The sequence below is a fragment of the Oncorhynchus clarkii genome, chromosome 14 (assembly GCF_045791955.1).
Source record: "Oncorhynchus clarkii lewisi isolate Uvic-CL-2024 chromosome 14, UVic_Ocla_1.0, whole genome shotgun sequence".
Classification (NCBI taxonomy): domain Eukaryota; kingdom Metazoa; phylum Chordata; class Actinopteri; order Salmoniformes; family Salmonidae; genus Oncorhynchus; species Oncorhynchus clarkii.
In genome coordinates this window covers 21,759,359-21,775,930 of record NC_092160.1, presented here as the reverse complement: position 1 = coordinate 21,775,930, position 16,572 = coordinate 21,759,359, and the positions used below count along the sequence as shown (strand labels likewise).

General features: G+C 41.5%; 2 protein-coding genes and 1 non-coding gene across 3 annotated transcripts; 2 read left to right on the top strand and 1 right to left on the bottom strand.

Annotated features, from left to right (window-relative positions):
• Nucleotides 1-363: 363 nt before the first annotated feature.
• Nucleotides 364-5,321, top strand: LOC139366408 (large ribosomal subunit protein eL42-like). The gene is made up of 5 exons (XM_071103860.1): nucleotides 364-447; nucleotides 1,683-1,788; nucleotides 1,897-1,964; nucleotides 4,219-4,341; nucleotides 5,240-5,321. Exons 1-5 carry the CDS (start codon nucleotides 379-381, stop codon nucleotides 5,258-5,260), a joined length of 387 nt encoding a protein of 128 aa, XP_070959961.1. The 5' UTR covers nucleotides 364-378; the 3' UTR covers nucleotides 5,261-5,321.
• Nucleotides 3,731-3,867, top strand: LOC139366616 (small nucleolar RNA SNORA9). Its single transcript, XR_011626784.1, has one exon. It is a non-coding gene; the product is annotated as a small nucleolar RNA SNORA9 (small nucleolar RNA).
• Nucleotides 5,322-6,185: 864 nt separating the features above from the next.
• LOC139366407 (galactosidase, alpha) lies at nucleotides 6,186-15,617 on the bottom strand. The gene is made up of 7 exons (XM_071103858.1): nucleotides 15,351-15,617; nucleotides 14,490-14,664; nucleotides 13,728-13,902; nucleotides 13,480-13,571; nucleotides 13,145-13,306; nucleotides 12,678-12,875; nucleotides 6,186-7,400 (listed from the first exon to the last, which is right to left on the bottom strand). The coding sequence occupies exons 1-7, from the start codon at nucleotides 15,527-15,529 to the stop codon at nucleotides 7,137-7,139; spliced, it is 1,245 nt and encodes a 414-aa protein (XP_070959959.1). The 5' UTR covers nucleotides 15,530-15,617; the 3' UTR covers nucleotides 6,186-7,136.
• Between the last annotated feature and the right edge of the window lie 955 nt (nucleotides 15,618-16,572).

Genomic DNA, 16,572 nt, shown 5'->3' with positions numbered 1-16,572 from the left:
TTGTCAGCAAGGACTTTTGCCTGTGTGTCATATAGAGTGGTGCAAAATAGTGTATTTATGGTCATCATCTGCAATTAAATATATGTTTAGCCCTAATTTATCACATCACCTGCATGGAACCTAAAGGAACCTGATTTAAATTATGATTATTAAAGTATAATTTATCGGGTAATAATTTATAATTCAGAAATATTAGATGACTTCATGGATTCTCATATGATTAAGCATACACACCAGTAGCCTTGTCAATTGACTAATATATCGATATTTTTAAAGCCTTGTACTGAAGGACGACTACTACTACTGTGGTCAACTTGGTTCTATTCTACACTCAAACACAAGGTGGCAGTGTTCAAAATTAGGACCCATTGGTATCCAATGTTCTTTATGAAAAAGTGCTTCCGGCGTCAACCTTCCTCTTTTCGTCTGGATCGGATTGTCGTCATGGTATGAAACTCAATCACTAATAGACTTTAAAAAACTATCAACTGTAATCTTCAAACTATACATTCACTTGTTACATTTGAAAGTACCCAATGTGTGAATGCAATGGTTAGGGACATGTATATCCCATTATTAATGATTTTATCTGTATATCTCCCCGCAAAAGTTGCCTATATACAAAACTCGAGCGAATGGCTACGGTGATTGTATCGCTAACTTCCTAGCTAGTTAATGGCAGTCTCTTATTGAAATTGCCCTTATTACTGTGTTCTTGGCAATATAATGGTGTTAACATTTTATAAATGCATCCCTGGCAAATACCTTTCAAAGTTGTAATCATAGCAAATGCATTATAACTACCAAGTAGTGCTGCCCAATGTTGCGTGCTATCAAGGAGATCCTGTTGTGTAACGATGGAGCTAGCTGCTCACACCAAAGCCTTTCGCAAATGGATTGTTGGTAGAGGTGTTTATACAACTTTTTGAGTCAACAACACTAAACGTATGTACATGTAGTCGTTGGAACAAAAATGCCACATAGATGGTGAAAAGGCTCTTGGCCTACCTGAGAAACACTTAGCTACTCAGTTAACTTGTATCAGGGATCATCACCTAAATTCAGCTGCGCGACGAGCGGATGGTCGGAGGGCCAGAACATAATTACTAATAATTTGTCAACTGCAAATTGACCGTAAGAAGCTTAATATAGTAAAACAGAATAATTATAAACCTTGCTTACATTTGTATACAATCACATACTGTATGTCTCTGTTATGTGTGGGAATACTTTGGAAAAGATTTCCACAATTAAAATCACTTGGAGTGGATTTTCTGGTGTTGTATATAAAATAATGTAGGAAAACACAGCTTGTATTAAAAGCTGTTTTTTAAATTAAAAGTATGAATTTCAGCACCACGCGGAAAGGCCACAGTTGTATAGTACAAATATAGGTTCTGGTAAGCGTTTTCAGAATTTACATTTTTACAGATATCAACTGCTGGTGACTCAATTTTGTTGAAGGGAAATTGTATGACCAGATATCCAAACTCCACTCTTCCTCGATATGCGAAGGGAGTTGGTGTTCCTCGGCTAGTAGCACCCTAGGTTGAATGGTAGTGACCTGACCCCCATGCTGCATATTTGCTGTGAAGCCTAGAGACTCAATTTGAATGAGGAGGTACTTGAAATGTACCAGACTGCAGTACTTTGTCAGTATACATTCTAAATCCGTGATTCAGGTGAACGTGCCGAAGACACGCAGGACCTACTGCAAGAAGTGCAAGAGACACCAGCTTCACAAAGTTACCCAGTACAAGAAGGGAAAGGATTCCCTCTACGCACAGGGTGAGTTTCTGTCTCAATATGAGCATTGGCAGATGTGATGAACATATGATTTAGTATGGACTGCTATGTGTTACAAATTAAATAATTGATGTACGATCTGTGTTTTAGGTAAGAGGAGATATGACAGAAAGCAGTCCGGTTACGGTGGACAGACCAAGCCTATTTTCCGCAAAAAAGTAAGCTTGCAAAGCTTTGTGTGTACTGGATACATTACCAAAAGGTACCTTATATCAGTGGTATACTTCTATCTTTGAGGAACCCAAACAATACAGTTAAGTAGTCCTGGTGGTCTTGGGCATACAGTTGAAGTCAGAAGATTACATACACTTAGCTTGGAGTCATTAAAACTTGTTTTTCAACCACTTCACAAATTTCTTGTTAACAAACTATAGTTTTGCCAAGTCGGTTAGGACATCTACTTTGTGCATGACACAAGTCATTTTTCCAACAATTGTTTACAGACAGATTATTTCACTGTCTCTCAATTTCAGTGGGTCAGAAGTTTTACATACACTAAGTTGACTGTGTCTTTAAACAGCTTGTAAAATTCCAGAAAATGATGTCATGGCTTTAGAAGCTTCTGATAGGCTAATTGACATCATTTGATTCAACTGGAGGTGTACCTGTGGATGTATTTCAAGGCCTACTTTCAAACTCAATGCCTCTTTGCTTTACATCATGGGAAAATCAAAAGAAATCAGCCAAGACCTCAGGATTTCCAAATGCCTGAAGGTACCACGTTCATCTGTACAAACAATAGTTCGCAAGTATAAACACCATGGGACCATGTAGGTGTCATACCACTCAGGAAGGAGACGTGTTCTGTCTCCTAGAGATTAACGTACTTTCCTGCAAAAGGTGAAAATCAATCCCAGAACAACAGCAAATGACCTTGTGAAGATGTTGTAGGAAACAGGTAAAAAAATATCTATATCCACAGTAAAACGAGTCCTATATCGACATAACCTGAAAGGCCACTCAGCAAGGAAGAAGCCACTGCTCCAAAACTGCCATAAAAAAGCCAGACTACGGTTTGCAACTGCACATGGGGACAAAGACCGTACTTTTTGGAGAAATGTCCTCTGGTCTGATGAAACAAAAATAGAACTGTTTGGCCGTAATGGCCATCGTTATGTTTGGAGGACAAAGGGGGAGGCTTGCAAGGCCAAGAACACCATCCCAACCGTGAAGCGCGGGGGTGGCAGCATCATGTTGTGGGGATGCTTTGCTGCAAGAGGAACTGGTGCACGTCACAAAATAGATGGCATCACGAGCAAGAAAAATACGTGGGTATATTGAGGCAACATCTCAAGACATCAGTCAGGAAGTTAAAGCTTGGTGGCAAATGGGTCTTCCAAATGGACAATGACCCCAAGCATACTTCTAAAGTTGTGGCAAAATGGCTTACGGGACAACAAAGTCAAGGTATTGGAGTAGCCATCACAAAGCCCTGACCTCAATCCTATAGAAAATGTGTGGGCAGAACCTGAAAAAGCGTGTGCGAGCAAGGAGGCCTGACCCGACTCGGTTACACCAGCTCTGTCAGGAGGAATGGGCCAAAATTCATCCAACTTATTGTGGGAAGTTTGTGGAAGGCTACCTGAAACGTTTGACCCAAGTTAAATCATTTAAAGGCAATGCTACAAAATACTAATTGAGTGTATGTAAACTTCTGACCCACTGGGAATGTGATGAAAGCTGAAATAAATAGTTCTCTCTATTATTATTATTCTGACATTTCACATTTTAAAAATAAAGTGGTGACCCTAACTGACCTAAGACAGGGAATTGTTTTTAGGATTAAATGTCAGGAATTGTGAAACTGAGTTTAAATGTATTTGGCTATGGTGTATGTAAACTTCGACTTCACCTGTACATGTACTGTTGATTACTCAAGGAAAAGAGTTGAACCACTGATATACCTTACAAATGTGTACTATTTGTGCAGGCCATTGTCAGCGAGGCTTGGCCTGTAGTGGCTTTGTCCTTTCCTAAGGTGTCTGCTAGAGAAAACTGAGATGGTTTGAGGCCCTGCTGTGTCTCTTCCGTGGCAAGGTTATAGGTAAACCTCAGACAACTTGATTAATGAACACTTTATTTCTCCTTTACTTCTGCACCTACATAAAATACAGTATTGACAATCTTTTTACGCTCCAGAAAATGAAAAGGTGTTAAGGGGTAGAATTTTGAGCTCTGGAATTGAGAAACACGGGCAACTCTCTGATTGTCCACCCCTTTTCCATATTTTGCCCTCAAGCGCCCCCTCATGGATTTGAAAGGAATGGGTGGAAACTTCCTCTAGCCATTTAATGCATGACGGGGAGTGAACGAGAACACACTTCAAGAGAGGGCTAGATCATCAGAATGCCGCTGCCTTGTGTCATGTGTGCATGGATCCTGGACTGTGGTAACATTGTATTCTCTCCTCAGGCCAAGACCACAAAGAAGATCGTGTTGAGGCTGGAGTGTGTGGAGCCCAACTGCAGGGCCAAGAGAATGGTGCCCATCAAGAGATGCAAGCACTTTGAGCTGGGAGGTGACAAGAAGAGAAAGGTAAGCACAAACTCTACAAAATCAACAGTGCATCACAGATGTTCCTGGCCCGTGTTTATTCTGCATGTGGGATGGGTTGTGTATTTGTTCCACAGCCATGAAAAGCAATGTGTGTATGTATAGTGCATTTGGAAAGTAAGGGTCTGAATACTTATGGTAATGTGATATTTCAGTTTATTTTTAATGTGAGAATTAAATGAGATCTTTTTTAAATTTGTCATTATGGCGTATTGTTTGTAGATTGATGAGGGGGGAAACAATTTGAATCAATTTTAGAATAAGAATAAAGTCAATGGGTCTGAATACTTTCTGAATGTACTGTACCAGGGGTGTTCAACTCTTACCCTACAAGGTCCAGGGCCTGCTGTTTTTTTATGCTCTGCCTGATCATTAATTGCACCCACCTGGTGTCTCAGGTCTAAATCTATCCTTGGTTCGAGGGGAACAATGTAAAAATGTAGTGGAACTGGCTTCAAGGCCCAGAGTTGCCTTTGTGGGGTCTATGGTTTCTGGACATCTAAATGACGTTTAATGTTATCGGTGACATTTGACAATGTTCAACTATCCTTGATACACCTCGGAGCTCTTCCACTTTAAATCGTTGCTCTATAGAACATTTAGTCAATTACAAAAATGCATGCTTCCTCTGAACTCAGGGGTTGTTAGACAGCCTGGAGAGGAATTGACAATAGCAGTCTGAAGGCCCTCTCTGGCCAAACGTGTGCAGCTCTTGAATTGTTTGGATTTTAGATATGCCCTAATGAATGTTAACAAGTTGTCGATGTGATTGGATTCAGAAGGGGTGTTTTGTATTTTTAATTGTGGAAAGGTAAATAGTTTCAATGTGCTGGTTGAATATCTGAGTTGCCTTATAACCTTGTTTTTTGTCTCCTTTCAGGGCCAGGTCATCCAGTTCTAGGCTGTGGGTCAATCTATTGGATGGACTTATTTTCCCCCCCAATAAATGTATTAAAATTGTACCAGATGTCTCATCTCTCCTTAACTGTACCTTGGTGGTAATTGCAAGAGTGATGGCAATTACAGTTGGTGGATATGAAGATGTAATTGGCCATTCCAGAATTTACAACTTAACTTTTCCAAGAGTGGTTGAAGCACATCAGTATAAACACACTAGCGAATAACCATGCCTGAATCGTATCCTCATGGGCTTAGTACAACAGTCTCACCCCATCAGAACCGAATTATGTATATAAACCCTAGAATGCTGACGCTATGTATTGGCCATTGAGAGGCTTTGAAGACACTGATCGGCCATATTGGCACTCCCTAGTAGGAGCAGTCCTCCATAGGAATGAATGGACTAATAATGTTTCAAGGACAATTGCATGTATTTAAGTATATTTGTTGTATGCTTACATTAATATCAAATTATACTTTAGGAATGTTTGTATACATTCTTGTTTAGCTCACATTTAGAAATGTAATAAATGCATTTCTATAACTTCAAATATTTTTACAATGGTGGGGTCCCATATCTAGTGTGTGTACGTATATTGAAGTGATAACCCAAAATAAGGTTAAAGCGGTACGGTGAGATTTTGGGATTAAAGCCCTTGTTCTACTTAACCAGAGTCAGATGAACACACGGATACAATTTTTTCCTGTGTAGTTTGAAGGAAGTTGGCAGTTTCGCCAGCCAATGCTAACTAGGGTAGAGCAAAGAAAGCTTTAAAACAATAATTTCGATATCAGTCCTTGCCTGTGGAAATTTGTGGACACCCAGCATCATAAGTTTGATACATTGCATTATTTTATGGCTGGTTATGACACCTACCACACAAGGCAAAACATTCCATTACACCATATAGCCTACTTGTCAATAGTATGTGTACTATAATTTTTAATTAAATTAAAATTGATTAAATTGCGCACACATTGTCAGACCTGCACCGACCCCAACACTTGCTGATGACTGGGATGAATGCAGGACAAAGACACCCTCTTGACATAAGGGCATATTATGGTCAGACACTTTCAAAAAGCATTTTTTTAGTCAGTGTTTTCTAAAATATGAAGAAAAAAAAGTGACTAAAGAATTCCGAAGGACTTCTTGGCAGGGAAAAAACATTTGAGTAAATGTGGGTTTTTACACTTATGCAAGTGTCATAACCAGCCATAAAAATGTCACAACAGGTGTAAATATGGGTCATGACAATGTTATGATCCCGTTATGACCATGTTATAACACTGGTTGTGAAGTGTTACCGTAAATTTAAGTGGTAATGTTTTTCCAGCCCCATCCCGAAGCTTACCAAAAATGTGGCAGGTTGATGGCTTTGGTTTTGTTTGAATTCCAGATTGCCACTTTAATTAAATGTGAACATTTCCAAACATTCTCACAAAGTAACAGTTATTTCAAATCAGGAAAAATTGTTACAGTACTACTGATTTTTGATATCTGAACATTCAGGTGTCTGCCATCCAGCAAATCTCTTTGTGACCAGATCAATTAGCATACAAAACATGGACAATTACTAACACATTCCACACTTAAAATAATGAAAAATCTCTAAGAATTCAAGGGAAGCACACCAACTAAATAACATATTCAAAGGTGAGCATATACATGGCTCTTTGGCAAATAAGCACACTATCTAGAATAATCATAATAAGAAACGTAACTTGCTGTGAATTAAAGTGCTCATAAATCCTGTGCATTTCAATCAGTGCTGGGTGAGGGCCAGGGCCCATATGCTTGTCTGCTACACCATACTAAAGAACTGTTCACGGTGGGCATGTCCTTCCATAATTGCCATTGGGTGTTGAAGTCACACTTAAATGGGGGTGACAGTCAGCAGTGCTGTGCCAGAAGGGTTGACCACCACCACAAGTTTACTGAGGAGGGTCTGGACCCCCAGCTCCTTGTAGCTGGGCAGGACCTGGGTGACATTACACTTTGGGTGGCAGATCTTCCAGCTAGGCAGCGTGGCCAGGGTGAGGGGGAAGCCTCGGGGTCCACCGATCTCCTGCTTGTTCATCACTGCCAGAGCCAACCGGCCACCAGACAGGTGTCTTTCCCACACCTCGAAACTGTCCACCTGTCAATCAACAGTCAGGTTAGTTTCAACAGCCTGATTTCAGATTATAAACTGGGTGGTTCGAGCCCTGAATGCTGATTGGCTGAAAGCCGTGGTATATCAGACCGTATACCTTAAGCACGACGCAATGCGGAGTACATTTAAACTCAGTTTTTCACAATTCCTGACATTTAATCCTAGTAAAAACTCCATCTCAAGTCAGTTACGATCACCACTTTATTTTAAGAATGTGAAATGTCAGAATAATAGTATTCTGGATTTATTTCAGCTTTCATCACATTCCCAGTGGGTCAGAAATGTACACACACTCAATTAGTATTTGGTAGCATTGCCTTTAAATAGTTTAATGTGGGTCAAACGTTTCAGGTAGCCTTCTACAAGCTTCCCACAATAAGTTGGGTGAATTTTGGCCCATTCCTCCTGACAGAGCTGGGGTAACTAAGTCAGGTTTGTAGGCCTTGCTTGCACATGCTTTTTCAGTTCTGCCCACACATTTGATATAGGATTGAGGTCAGGGCTTTGTGATGGCCACTCCAATACCTTGACTTTGTTGTCCTTAAGCTATTTTGCCACAACTTTGGAACTATGCTTGGGGTCATTGTCCATTTGGAAGACCCATTTGCCACCAAGCTTTAACTTCCTGACTGATGTCTTGAGATGTTGCTTCAATATATCCACATACTTTTCCTCCCTCATGATGCCATCTATTTTGTGAAGTGCACTAGTCCCTCCTACAGCAAAGCACCCCCACAACATAATGCTGCCACCCCTGTACTTCACGGTTGGGATGGTGTTCTTTGGCTTGCAAGCCTCCCCCTTTTACCTCCAAACATAACGATGGTTATTACAGCCAAACAGTTCTATTTTTGTTTCATCAGACCAGAGAACATTTCTCCAAAATGTACAATCTTTGTCCCCATGTGCAGTTGCAAACCATCTCCTGGCATTTTTATGGCGGTTTTGGAGCAGTGGCTTCTTCCTTGCTGAGTGGCCTTTCAGGTTATGACGACATAGGACTCATTTTACTGTGGATATAGATACTTTTGTACCCGTTTCCTCCAGCATCTTCACAAGGTCCTTTGCTGCTCTGGGATTGATTTGCAGTTTTTGCACCAAAGTACGTTCATCTCTAGGAGACAGAACGCGTCTCCTTCCTGAGCGGTATGACGGATGCGTGGTGCCATGGTATTTATACTTGCGTACTATTATTTGTACAGATGAACGTGGTACCTTCAGGCATTTGGAAATTGCTCCCAAGGATGAACCAGACTTGTGGAGGTCTACAATTTTTTTCCTGGGGTATTGGCTGATTTCTTTAGATTTTTCCCATGCCGTAAAGCAAAAAGAAGCACTGAGTTTGAAGGTAGGCCTTGAGATACAAGTACACCTCCAATTGACTCAAATGATGGCAATTAGCCTATCAGAAGATTTTCCAAGCTGTTTAAAAGGCACAGCCAACTTAGTGTATGTAAAGAAATTTGTGGAGTGGTTGAAAAACTAGTTTTAGTGACTCCAACCTAGGTGCAAGTAAACTTCCGACTTCAACTGTAACTACTACAACATAAGCTACAGATGATGATCAGTGATCAGTCTTGCATATGGCCAGTAGATGGGGTATATACAAAGAGATCACTCAGAAGGGTCTCAAGCTGGGTTGGTTGGCTGACCGACCATGTAGCGAATCGATGTCATATCTACGCTAATATGGCAAAAACTCACTAGCTAAACAACTAACGATGTATTTGAGACACAAGTGTTAATTGTGCAAATGTATTTATGTTTTCAATGAACACAGGCTAAATATAGTTTATACAGTGCCTTGCGAAAGTATTCGGCCCCCTTGAACTTTGCGACCTTTTGCCACATTTCAGGCTTCAAACAAAGATATAAAACTGTATTTTTTTGTGAAGCATCAACAACAAGTGGGACACAATCATGAAGTGGAACGATATTTATTGGATATTTCAAACTTTTTTAACAAATCAAAAACTGAAAAATTGGGCGTGCAAAATTATTCAGCCCCTTTACTTTCAGTGCAGCAAACTCTCTCCAGAAGTTCAGTGAGGATCTCTGAATGATCCAATGTTGACCTAAATGACTAATGAGGATAAATACAATCCACCTGTGTGTAATCAAGTCTCCGTATAAATGCACCTGCACTGTGATAGTCTCAGAGGTCCGTTAAAAGCGCAGAGAGCATCATGAAGAACAAGGAACACACCAGGCAGGTCCGAGATACTGTTGTGAAGAAGTTTAAAGCCGGATTTGGATACAAAAAGATTTCCCAAGCTTTAAACATCCCAAGGAACACTGTGCAAGCGATAATATTGAAATGGAAGGAGTATCAGACCACTGCAAATCTACCAAGACCTGGCCGTCCCTCAACTTTCAGCTCATACAAGGAGAAGACTGATCAGAGATGCAGCCAAGAGGCCCATGATCACTCTGGATGAACTGCAGAGATCTACAGCTGAGGTGGGAGACTCTGTCCATAGGACAACAATCAGTCGTATATTGCACAAATCTGGCCTTTATGGAAGAGTGGCAAGAAGAAAGCCATTTCTTAAAGATATCCATAAAAAGTGTTGTTTAAAGTTTGCCACAAGCCACCTGGGAGACACACCAAACATGTGGAAGAAGGTGCTCTGGTCAGATGAAACCAAAATTGAACTTTTTGGCAACAATGCAAAACGTTATGTTTGGCGTAAAAGCAACACAGCTGAACATACCATCCCCACTGTCAAACATGGTGGTGGCAGCATCATGGTTTGGGCCTGCTTTTCTTCAGCAGGGACAGGGAAGATGGTTAAAATTGATGGGAAGATGGATGGAGCCAAATACAGGACCATTCTGGAAGAAAACCTGATGGAGTCTGCAAAAGACCTGAGACTGGGACAGAGATTTGTCTTCCAACAAGACAATGATCCAAAACATAAAGCAAAATCTACAATGGAATGGTTCAAAAATAAACATATCCAGGTGTTAGAATGGCCAAGTCAAAGTCCAGACCTGAATCCAATCGAGAATCTGTGGAAAGAACTGAAAACTGCTGTTCAAATGCTCTCCATCCAACCTCACTGAGCTCGAGCTGTTTTGCAAGGAGGAATGGGAAAAAATGGCAGTCTCTCGATGTGCAAAACTGATAGACATACCCCAAGCGACTTACAGCTGTAATCGCAGCAAAAGGTGGCGCTACAAAGTATTAACTTAAAGGGGGCTGAATAATTTTGCACGCCCAATTTTTCAGTTTTTGATTTGTTAGAAAAGTTTGAAATATCCAATAAATGTCGTTCCACTTCATGATTGTGTCCCACTTGTTGTTGATTCTTCACAAAAAAATAGTTTTATATCTTTATGTTTGAAGCCTGAAATGTGGCAAAAGGTCGCAAAGTTCAAGGGGGCCGAATACTTTCGCAAGGCACTATGTCAACAGTCGAAGCCAACCCCGTCTGTATTGCCCCATAGTTCGCCACGTGACTGTTGTGTCGCTAAACAACCAACCCAGCTATGTGTGTTACCGGCATCGGTGGTGTTGATCATTGGGGGAAAGTAAATATTTTATGCGGCTACAGATGAATGCCATATGGTTTCAGAGTTGGCAATTTATAGTGAATGCATGATGTTAGATGTTATTTCTTTGGAGTTTCAGGCTTTTTGAGTTTGATTAGGCTCTGTGATAGTGTAGCTGCATAAGGGTATTTTACCATTATTACACTGAACAAAAATATAAAACACAACATGCAACAAAGATTTTACTGTGTTACAGTTCATTTAAGGAAATCAGTCAGTTGAAATCAAATTTAAAAAATGGGCCCTAATCTATGGATTTCACATGACTGGGAATACAAATACGCATCGGTTGGTCACATATACCCTTAAAAGTCAGTATCTGGTGTGACCACCATTTGCCTCATGCAGCGCAACACATCTCCTTCACATAGAGTTGATCAGGCTGTTGATTGTGGCCTGTGGAATGTTGTCCTACTGCTCTTCAATGGCTGTGCGAAGTTGCTGGATAATGATGGAAACTGAAACACGCTGTCGTACACATCAAACCAGAGCATCCCAAAGATGCTCAATTGGTGACATGTCCGGTGAGTATGCAGGCCATTTTCAGCTTATAGGAAATGTGTACAAAGCTTTGCAACATGGGGCTGTACATTATGCTGAAACATGGTGATGGCAGCGGATGAATGACACGACAAGGGTTCTCAGGATCTCGTCATGGCGTCTCTATGCATTAAAATTGCCATCGATAATTGTCGGTAGCTTATGCCTGCCCATACTATAACCCCACTGTCACCATGGGGCACTCTGTTCACAACGTTGACATCAGCAAACTGCTCTCCCACACGACGCCATACACGCTGTCTGCCATATGCTCGGTACAGTTGAAACAGAGATTAATCTGTGAAGAGAACACTACTCCAGCGTGCCAGTGGCCATCGAAGGTGAGCATTTCTTCACATAGTCGCTTACGATGCCGAACTGCATTCAGGTGGTCAAGACCTTGGTGAGGACAACAAGCATGCAGATGAGCTACCCTGAGACTTTCTGACAGTTTGTGCATAAATTCTTTGTTTGTGAAAACACAGTTTCATCAGCTGTCTCAGACAATCTCCCAGGTGAAGAAGCCAGATGTGGAGGTCCTGGGCTGGTGTGGTTACACATGGTATGCGGTTGTGAGGCCGGTTGGATGTACTGCCAAATTCTCTAAAACGATGTTGGAGGAGGCTTATGGTAGGGAAATGAACATGCAATTCTCTGGCAACAGCTCTGGTGGAAATTCCTGTAGTCAGCCAAATGCAGCCTCCCTCAAAACTTTAGATATCTGTGGCATTGTGTTGTGTGACAAAACAGCACATTTTAGAGTGACTTTTTATTGTCCCCTGCACAAGGTGCACCTGTGTACTGAAATGCCACACCTGTCAGGAGGATGGATCTTGGCAAAGGAGAAATGCTCATTAACAGGGATGTAAACATATTTGGGCACAACATTTTAGACAAATAAGCTTTTTGTGCTTATGGACAATTTCTGGGATCTTTTATTTCAGCTCATGAAACATGGAACCAACACTTTAAATGTTGCATTTATATTTTGGTTCAGTGTTGTATTGAACTGTACTAGCACCGAGTAGTCACATTTAAAGTAGGATTTGGTACTGCACAACAGAAGTTGCATATGCCCTGTTTGTTTTATGTGTGGCGGTAATAGTATTCTCCATTGTGCATTACCATGAAATATCCCCAGTGAGTGACAAAGTAGAGGTGTACTACCTTGGCGGTGCGATAGCCCTGCCTGCCCAGTGGGTCCTGACTGATGGCGATGATCCTTGTGTTCTGCAGCAGCTGCTTGGACCGGGGGCAGATGTCTCTCAGGTCATTGGACATCAGCAGAGGGGAGGCCATGATGGCCCACAATGCCATCTGAGACTCCTGTTGGGCGTGACTCAGGCCAAAGTTTCCAATCACCAGCTGAGGAAGGAACACCGTCAATGTCAATCAGACATACTATTCAGACAAAGTACATGGGTTATGGCAGGAACAGCTGGTGTGAGTAAGGTGAGGAGTTGATGATTAATCATTACTCACACTAGTTTTACTGTTTCACTGAACGCCATCAACTGAGTAGCAGGATTGGATTGGTCAATTGAGGAAGTTCACTGAAACATTCCCCATAGAAAACAATGGATGAATTGGCCCCAACCCCTTATCCATAGCGAAAAGTGGAACCGCCACAGTACCATGTCAGGGTCATTCCAGCCCCCAGGCCCAGCCGCTGGGACAATGACATCCTGATGGTCCGCAGTCCAGTCCAAGATGGTCTTCACACTGTCCCAGGAGTCATACACATCCGCAAAGTTGCGCCAGTGGTTACAGGCCTTCCGTATGGCAGCATAGTCTGGCTGTGAGTACATCATTGACATGGTGGGACACAATCAATGCAAAATGAACCATGAATGAATCCTCCTGACTAAGATGAAATCAATTCAGTTTCAGGTATATTTAGCATTTTCATTAGCCAACGAACTGAAGGAATGCTAGGAATAAAGGCATTTACCACCTCACTCTTTCTTACCTGATGGTGTGGCCACTCATACAGTGGCCACTCACAGGAGTACAGGATACTTCTCCCAGTTTGGTTCAGTGCTATTGACATGTTTGTGTAACCTGGGGGGAAAAAAGGTCACACAGCAGTAATTATAGGGTTTCGGGTGTTACCAATCAATCATTCTCTATTCAATTCATGAAACGTAATTTAATCTGAAAGGCTTTTGAGCTGTTGAATTAGTAGTTTTGTAGCATGACATTTAATATATACATCACCTTCTCCCAGTAAAGTCCACTTCATGTAGCACCCATCAAATTTGAGCAGATCCACACCCCAATCAGCAAAGGTCTGAGCGTCAATGTCGTAGTATCCCATGCTCCCTGGAAAGCCTCCACATGTAAAGGTTCCCAAATCAGCATAGATCCCCAACTTGAGACCCTTGGAATGAACCTGTATAACCAATCACAAATAACAATCTTACAATAAGGCTTTTAGAAAAGGTTTGTCCTGTAGGCCAAAATCCATGAACAAAGTGGACCCTTACAGTTGAAACCAGTAGATGGCGATGTTGTATTACCAAACCACATTTTCATGGCACTTCAGAGGGTTTTGAAACCTTTGGTAGTTTAGCACCATGGTAATAGCAATATTCCATTCTGTTTGCTCATAGTTATGTGTCACTCTTAGCAAGGTGGATGATCTAATTAGTAAACCACATAACCTTACAGTCCCATTGGGTAGGTTATCACTCGAGGAAGGACATGTTTCTGTTTGTTGTGTTAAAGTGACACAGTGTGTGATAGAAAAGCACTGGGAACTAGAAAACATTGGAGTTAGAGCTGACATAAGCAGTGCATCACCAACTGCATGTGGATAATATACGTTGTCCCTCAACAACTGGTTCATGGTCAGTAGACATGAAACCAAATAAAATGGCCCAAAAATAATTGTTCTAATTTTCCATTGCAAAATTATTATTCTTTTTTTGTACATGTGTGACCTAATGAGCACGACCTCTCTGTAGCCTATACACTCACATAGTCGGCCAGTTTCTTGATGCCTCTGGGGAACCGCTTCGGGTCTGCCTGAAGGCGTCCCTTGGCGTCACGTTGGTGGCTGGGCCAACAGTCATCGATGCAGACATACTCGTAGCCAGCCTCCTTCCAGCCTTCCGTCACCATCACATCTGCCATCTGCATGTAGAGATTCTCACTAGCAGCACAGAGATCAGGGACAGACAGAGGAAACTATTAGCCAGTTCATATTGTGATATTAACTATTCTTCAATGTGTCAATGAAGTAACAGTGAACGTGTGAGGCCATTTATACCTGAGGAATGTACAACCATCCCACTCACCGCCTACTGTTACTCTACTTCCTGCTAGGAGTTTGAATTGAGCGGTCATCAAAATGGTCTAAGCTAGTTTAGTGTTGTCAATTAGGGTGGTTATACTTTGTGGAACGTTCCAACAGGAATCTGTTGCAAAAACGTCGTAAATAACAAGGCTGCCAACAAACAACGCATTCATAGTTGTATAGCGGCAGAATAAGATAGCCCACGCCCTACCCGCTATTTCATTAAGTTTTTCACTACCAAAGTTTATTTCGAAAAATGTCTGTCCTCACTCTGGTAGCCTATGGACAAACATTAAGAATAAGCTACGTGGTGAGTTGATGGCTATTCGGCAGCTAGTTAGCTAGGTGGATTGATCATGCTACTTTGTATGCGTTGTTTGTTGGCATTCTACTTTACGAAGTTTTTGGAACAGATTCCCGTTGGAACGTGCCACAAAATTATACCCATCCTGTTAATTGTGTTTCCCTTGCCTTCTATGTTTGACTGAGTCTGAAACATTTAAATGTACGTGTAGAGTTGAGGGTGAAGCCAGATGTCATACCTGATGCAATTATTGGGGTCCGTGTCACAGTCGACATTGCACATGAATCTCTCCCAATGTAGCCAACCCATTGTAGGCTTGAGCGCGAGACCATTGTCCAGAGATTTAACTGGACTGATAAAAGCACCGATTGTAAATAGCACCAGAACTACAGCACCCATTTTAGTTACTGGTTTCATTTGACTAACGAATGATCTTCATTAACAATGTGTGAATTGAAAACACGTCTATTTCCTGATAGTGACACAAACTGGGTCTGCCTTACCGGAAGATTGACTGCAACATGGACCAGTAATATCATGATGCGCTGGAAACTAGCCAATCACGTTGCACCAGTGTCTGGATATAAACAAGGAAGCGCACCTGTGTCGAGTGTTTGCTTGATGACATGGATTGTAAATTCAACATTTTTGCCTGTAACTTCTTGTGATGTGCACCTGGCCATAACTTCATAATCTTTTTTTGCTAGGTTTGAAAAATAATGGGCTACAGGTCTGGCTGTAGCTTTTTTTGGGCCCTATGCGGGCAATACATTTTAGTGACACCCCTCTTGATGGCAAAGAGAAAAATGCACTTCACATGTACATTTTAGTCATTTTAGCAGAAGCTCTTATGCAGAGTGACTTACAGTTAGTGCATTCATCTTAAATAGCTAGGTGAAACAACCCCACAACACAGTTATAGTGAGTACAGTTTTCCTCAATGTAGCTCTCAGCAAAGTCAGAGCTAGTAAGGGGGAACAAAGTCAAGTGAGAGTGTTAGTTCACGAAAGGCATATACTGTATACAGTACATTGAACAGTGTTAGTTCAATATTTATTTATTTAATTATTGAGGAGCTGCTGTGGGAATATTTAACATACTCTTTGAAGAGGTAGGGTTTCAGAAGATAGGCCTGGACTCTACTGTCCTAGCTTCTGGGGGAAGCTGGTTCTATCATTGGGGTACCAGGACAGAGAAGAGCTTGGACTGGGCTGAGCGGGAGCTGCCCTCCTGTAGTGGTGGGAGGGCCAAGAGAACAGAGGTTAATTTTCCTGCAATTAATTTCCTACAAGTCTACACATTTTCCATGGGGTGAGGAGAAAATGTTGCAGTTTTATAACACATTTCATGCAATTCTACTTATTTTGCCCAGGTGTGGAGTTAATTGTTTTTCAGTTTTAAAGCTTCCTGCATTTCTACACATGCCCTGTGTGCCTGGTAGTTTTTCTGCCATGATAACT

Bases quoted from the DNA above. Each gene is read 5' to 3' on its own strand.
- LOC139366407 (XM_071103858.1), bottom strand. From the start codon at position 15,529: ATGAAACCAGTAACTAAAATGGGTGCTGTAGTTCTGGTGCTATTTACA. The intron at 14,665-15,350 runs GTATGACATCTG...CTGTGCTGCTAG, and splicing joins GACCCCAATAATTGCATCAG to TGAGAATCTCTACATGCAGA. The intron at 7,401-12,677 runs GTAGTACACCTC...GTTGATTGACAG, and splicing joins AGGGCTATCGCACCGCCAAG to GTGGACAGTTTCGAGGTGTG.
- LOC139366408 (XM_071103860.1), top strand. From the start codon at position 379: ATGTTCTTTATGAAAAAGTGCTTCCGGCGTCAACCTTCCTCTTTTCGT. The intron at 448-1,682 runs GTATGAAACTCA...TCCGTGATTCAG, and splicing joins TGGATCGGATTGTCGTCATG to GTGAACGTGCCGAAGACACG. The intron at 1,965-4,218 runs GTAAGCTTGCAA...TTCTCTCCTCAG, and splicing joins AGCCTATTTTCCGCAAAAAA to GCCAAGACCACAAAGAAGAT.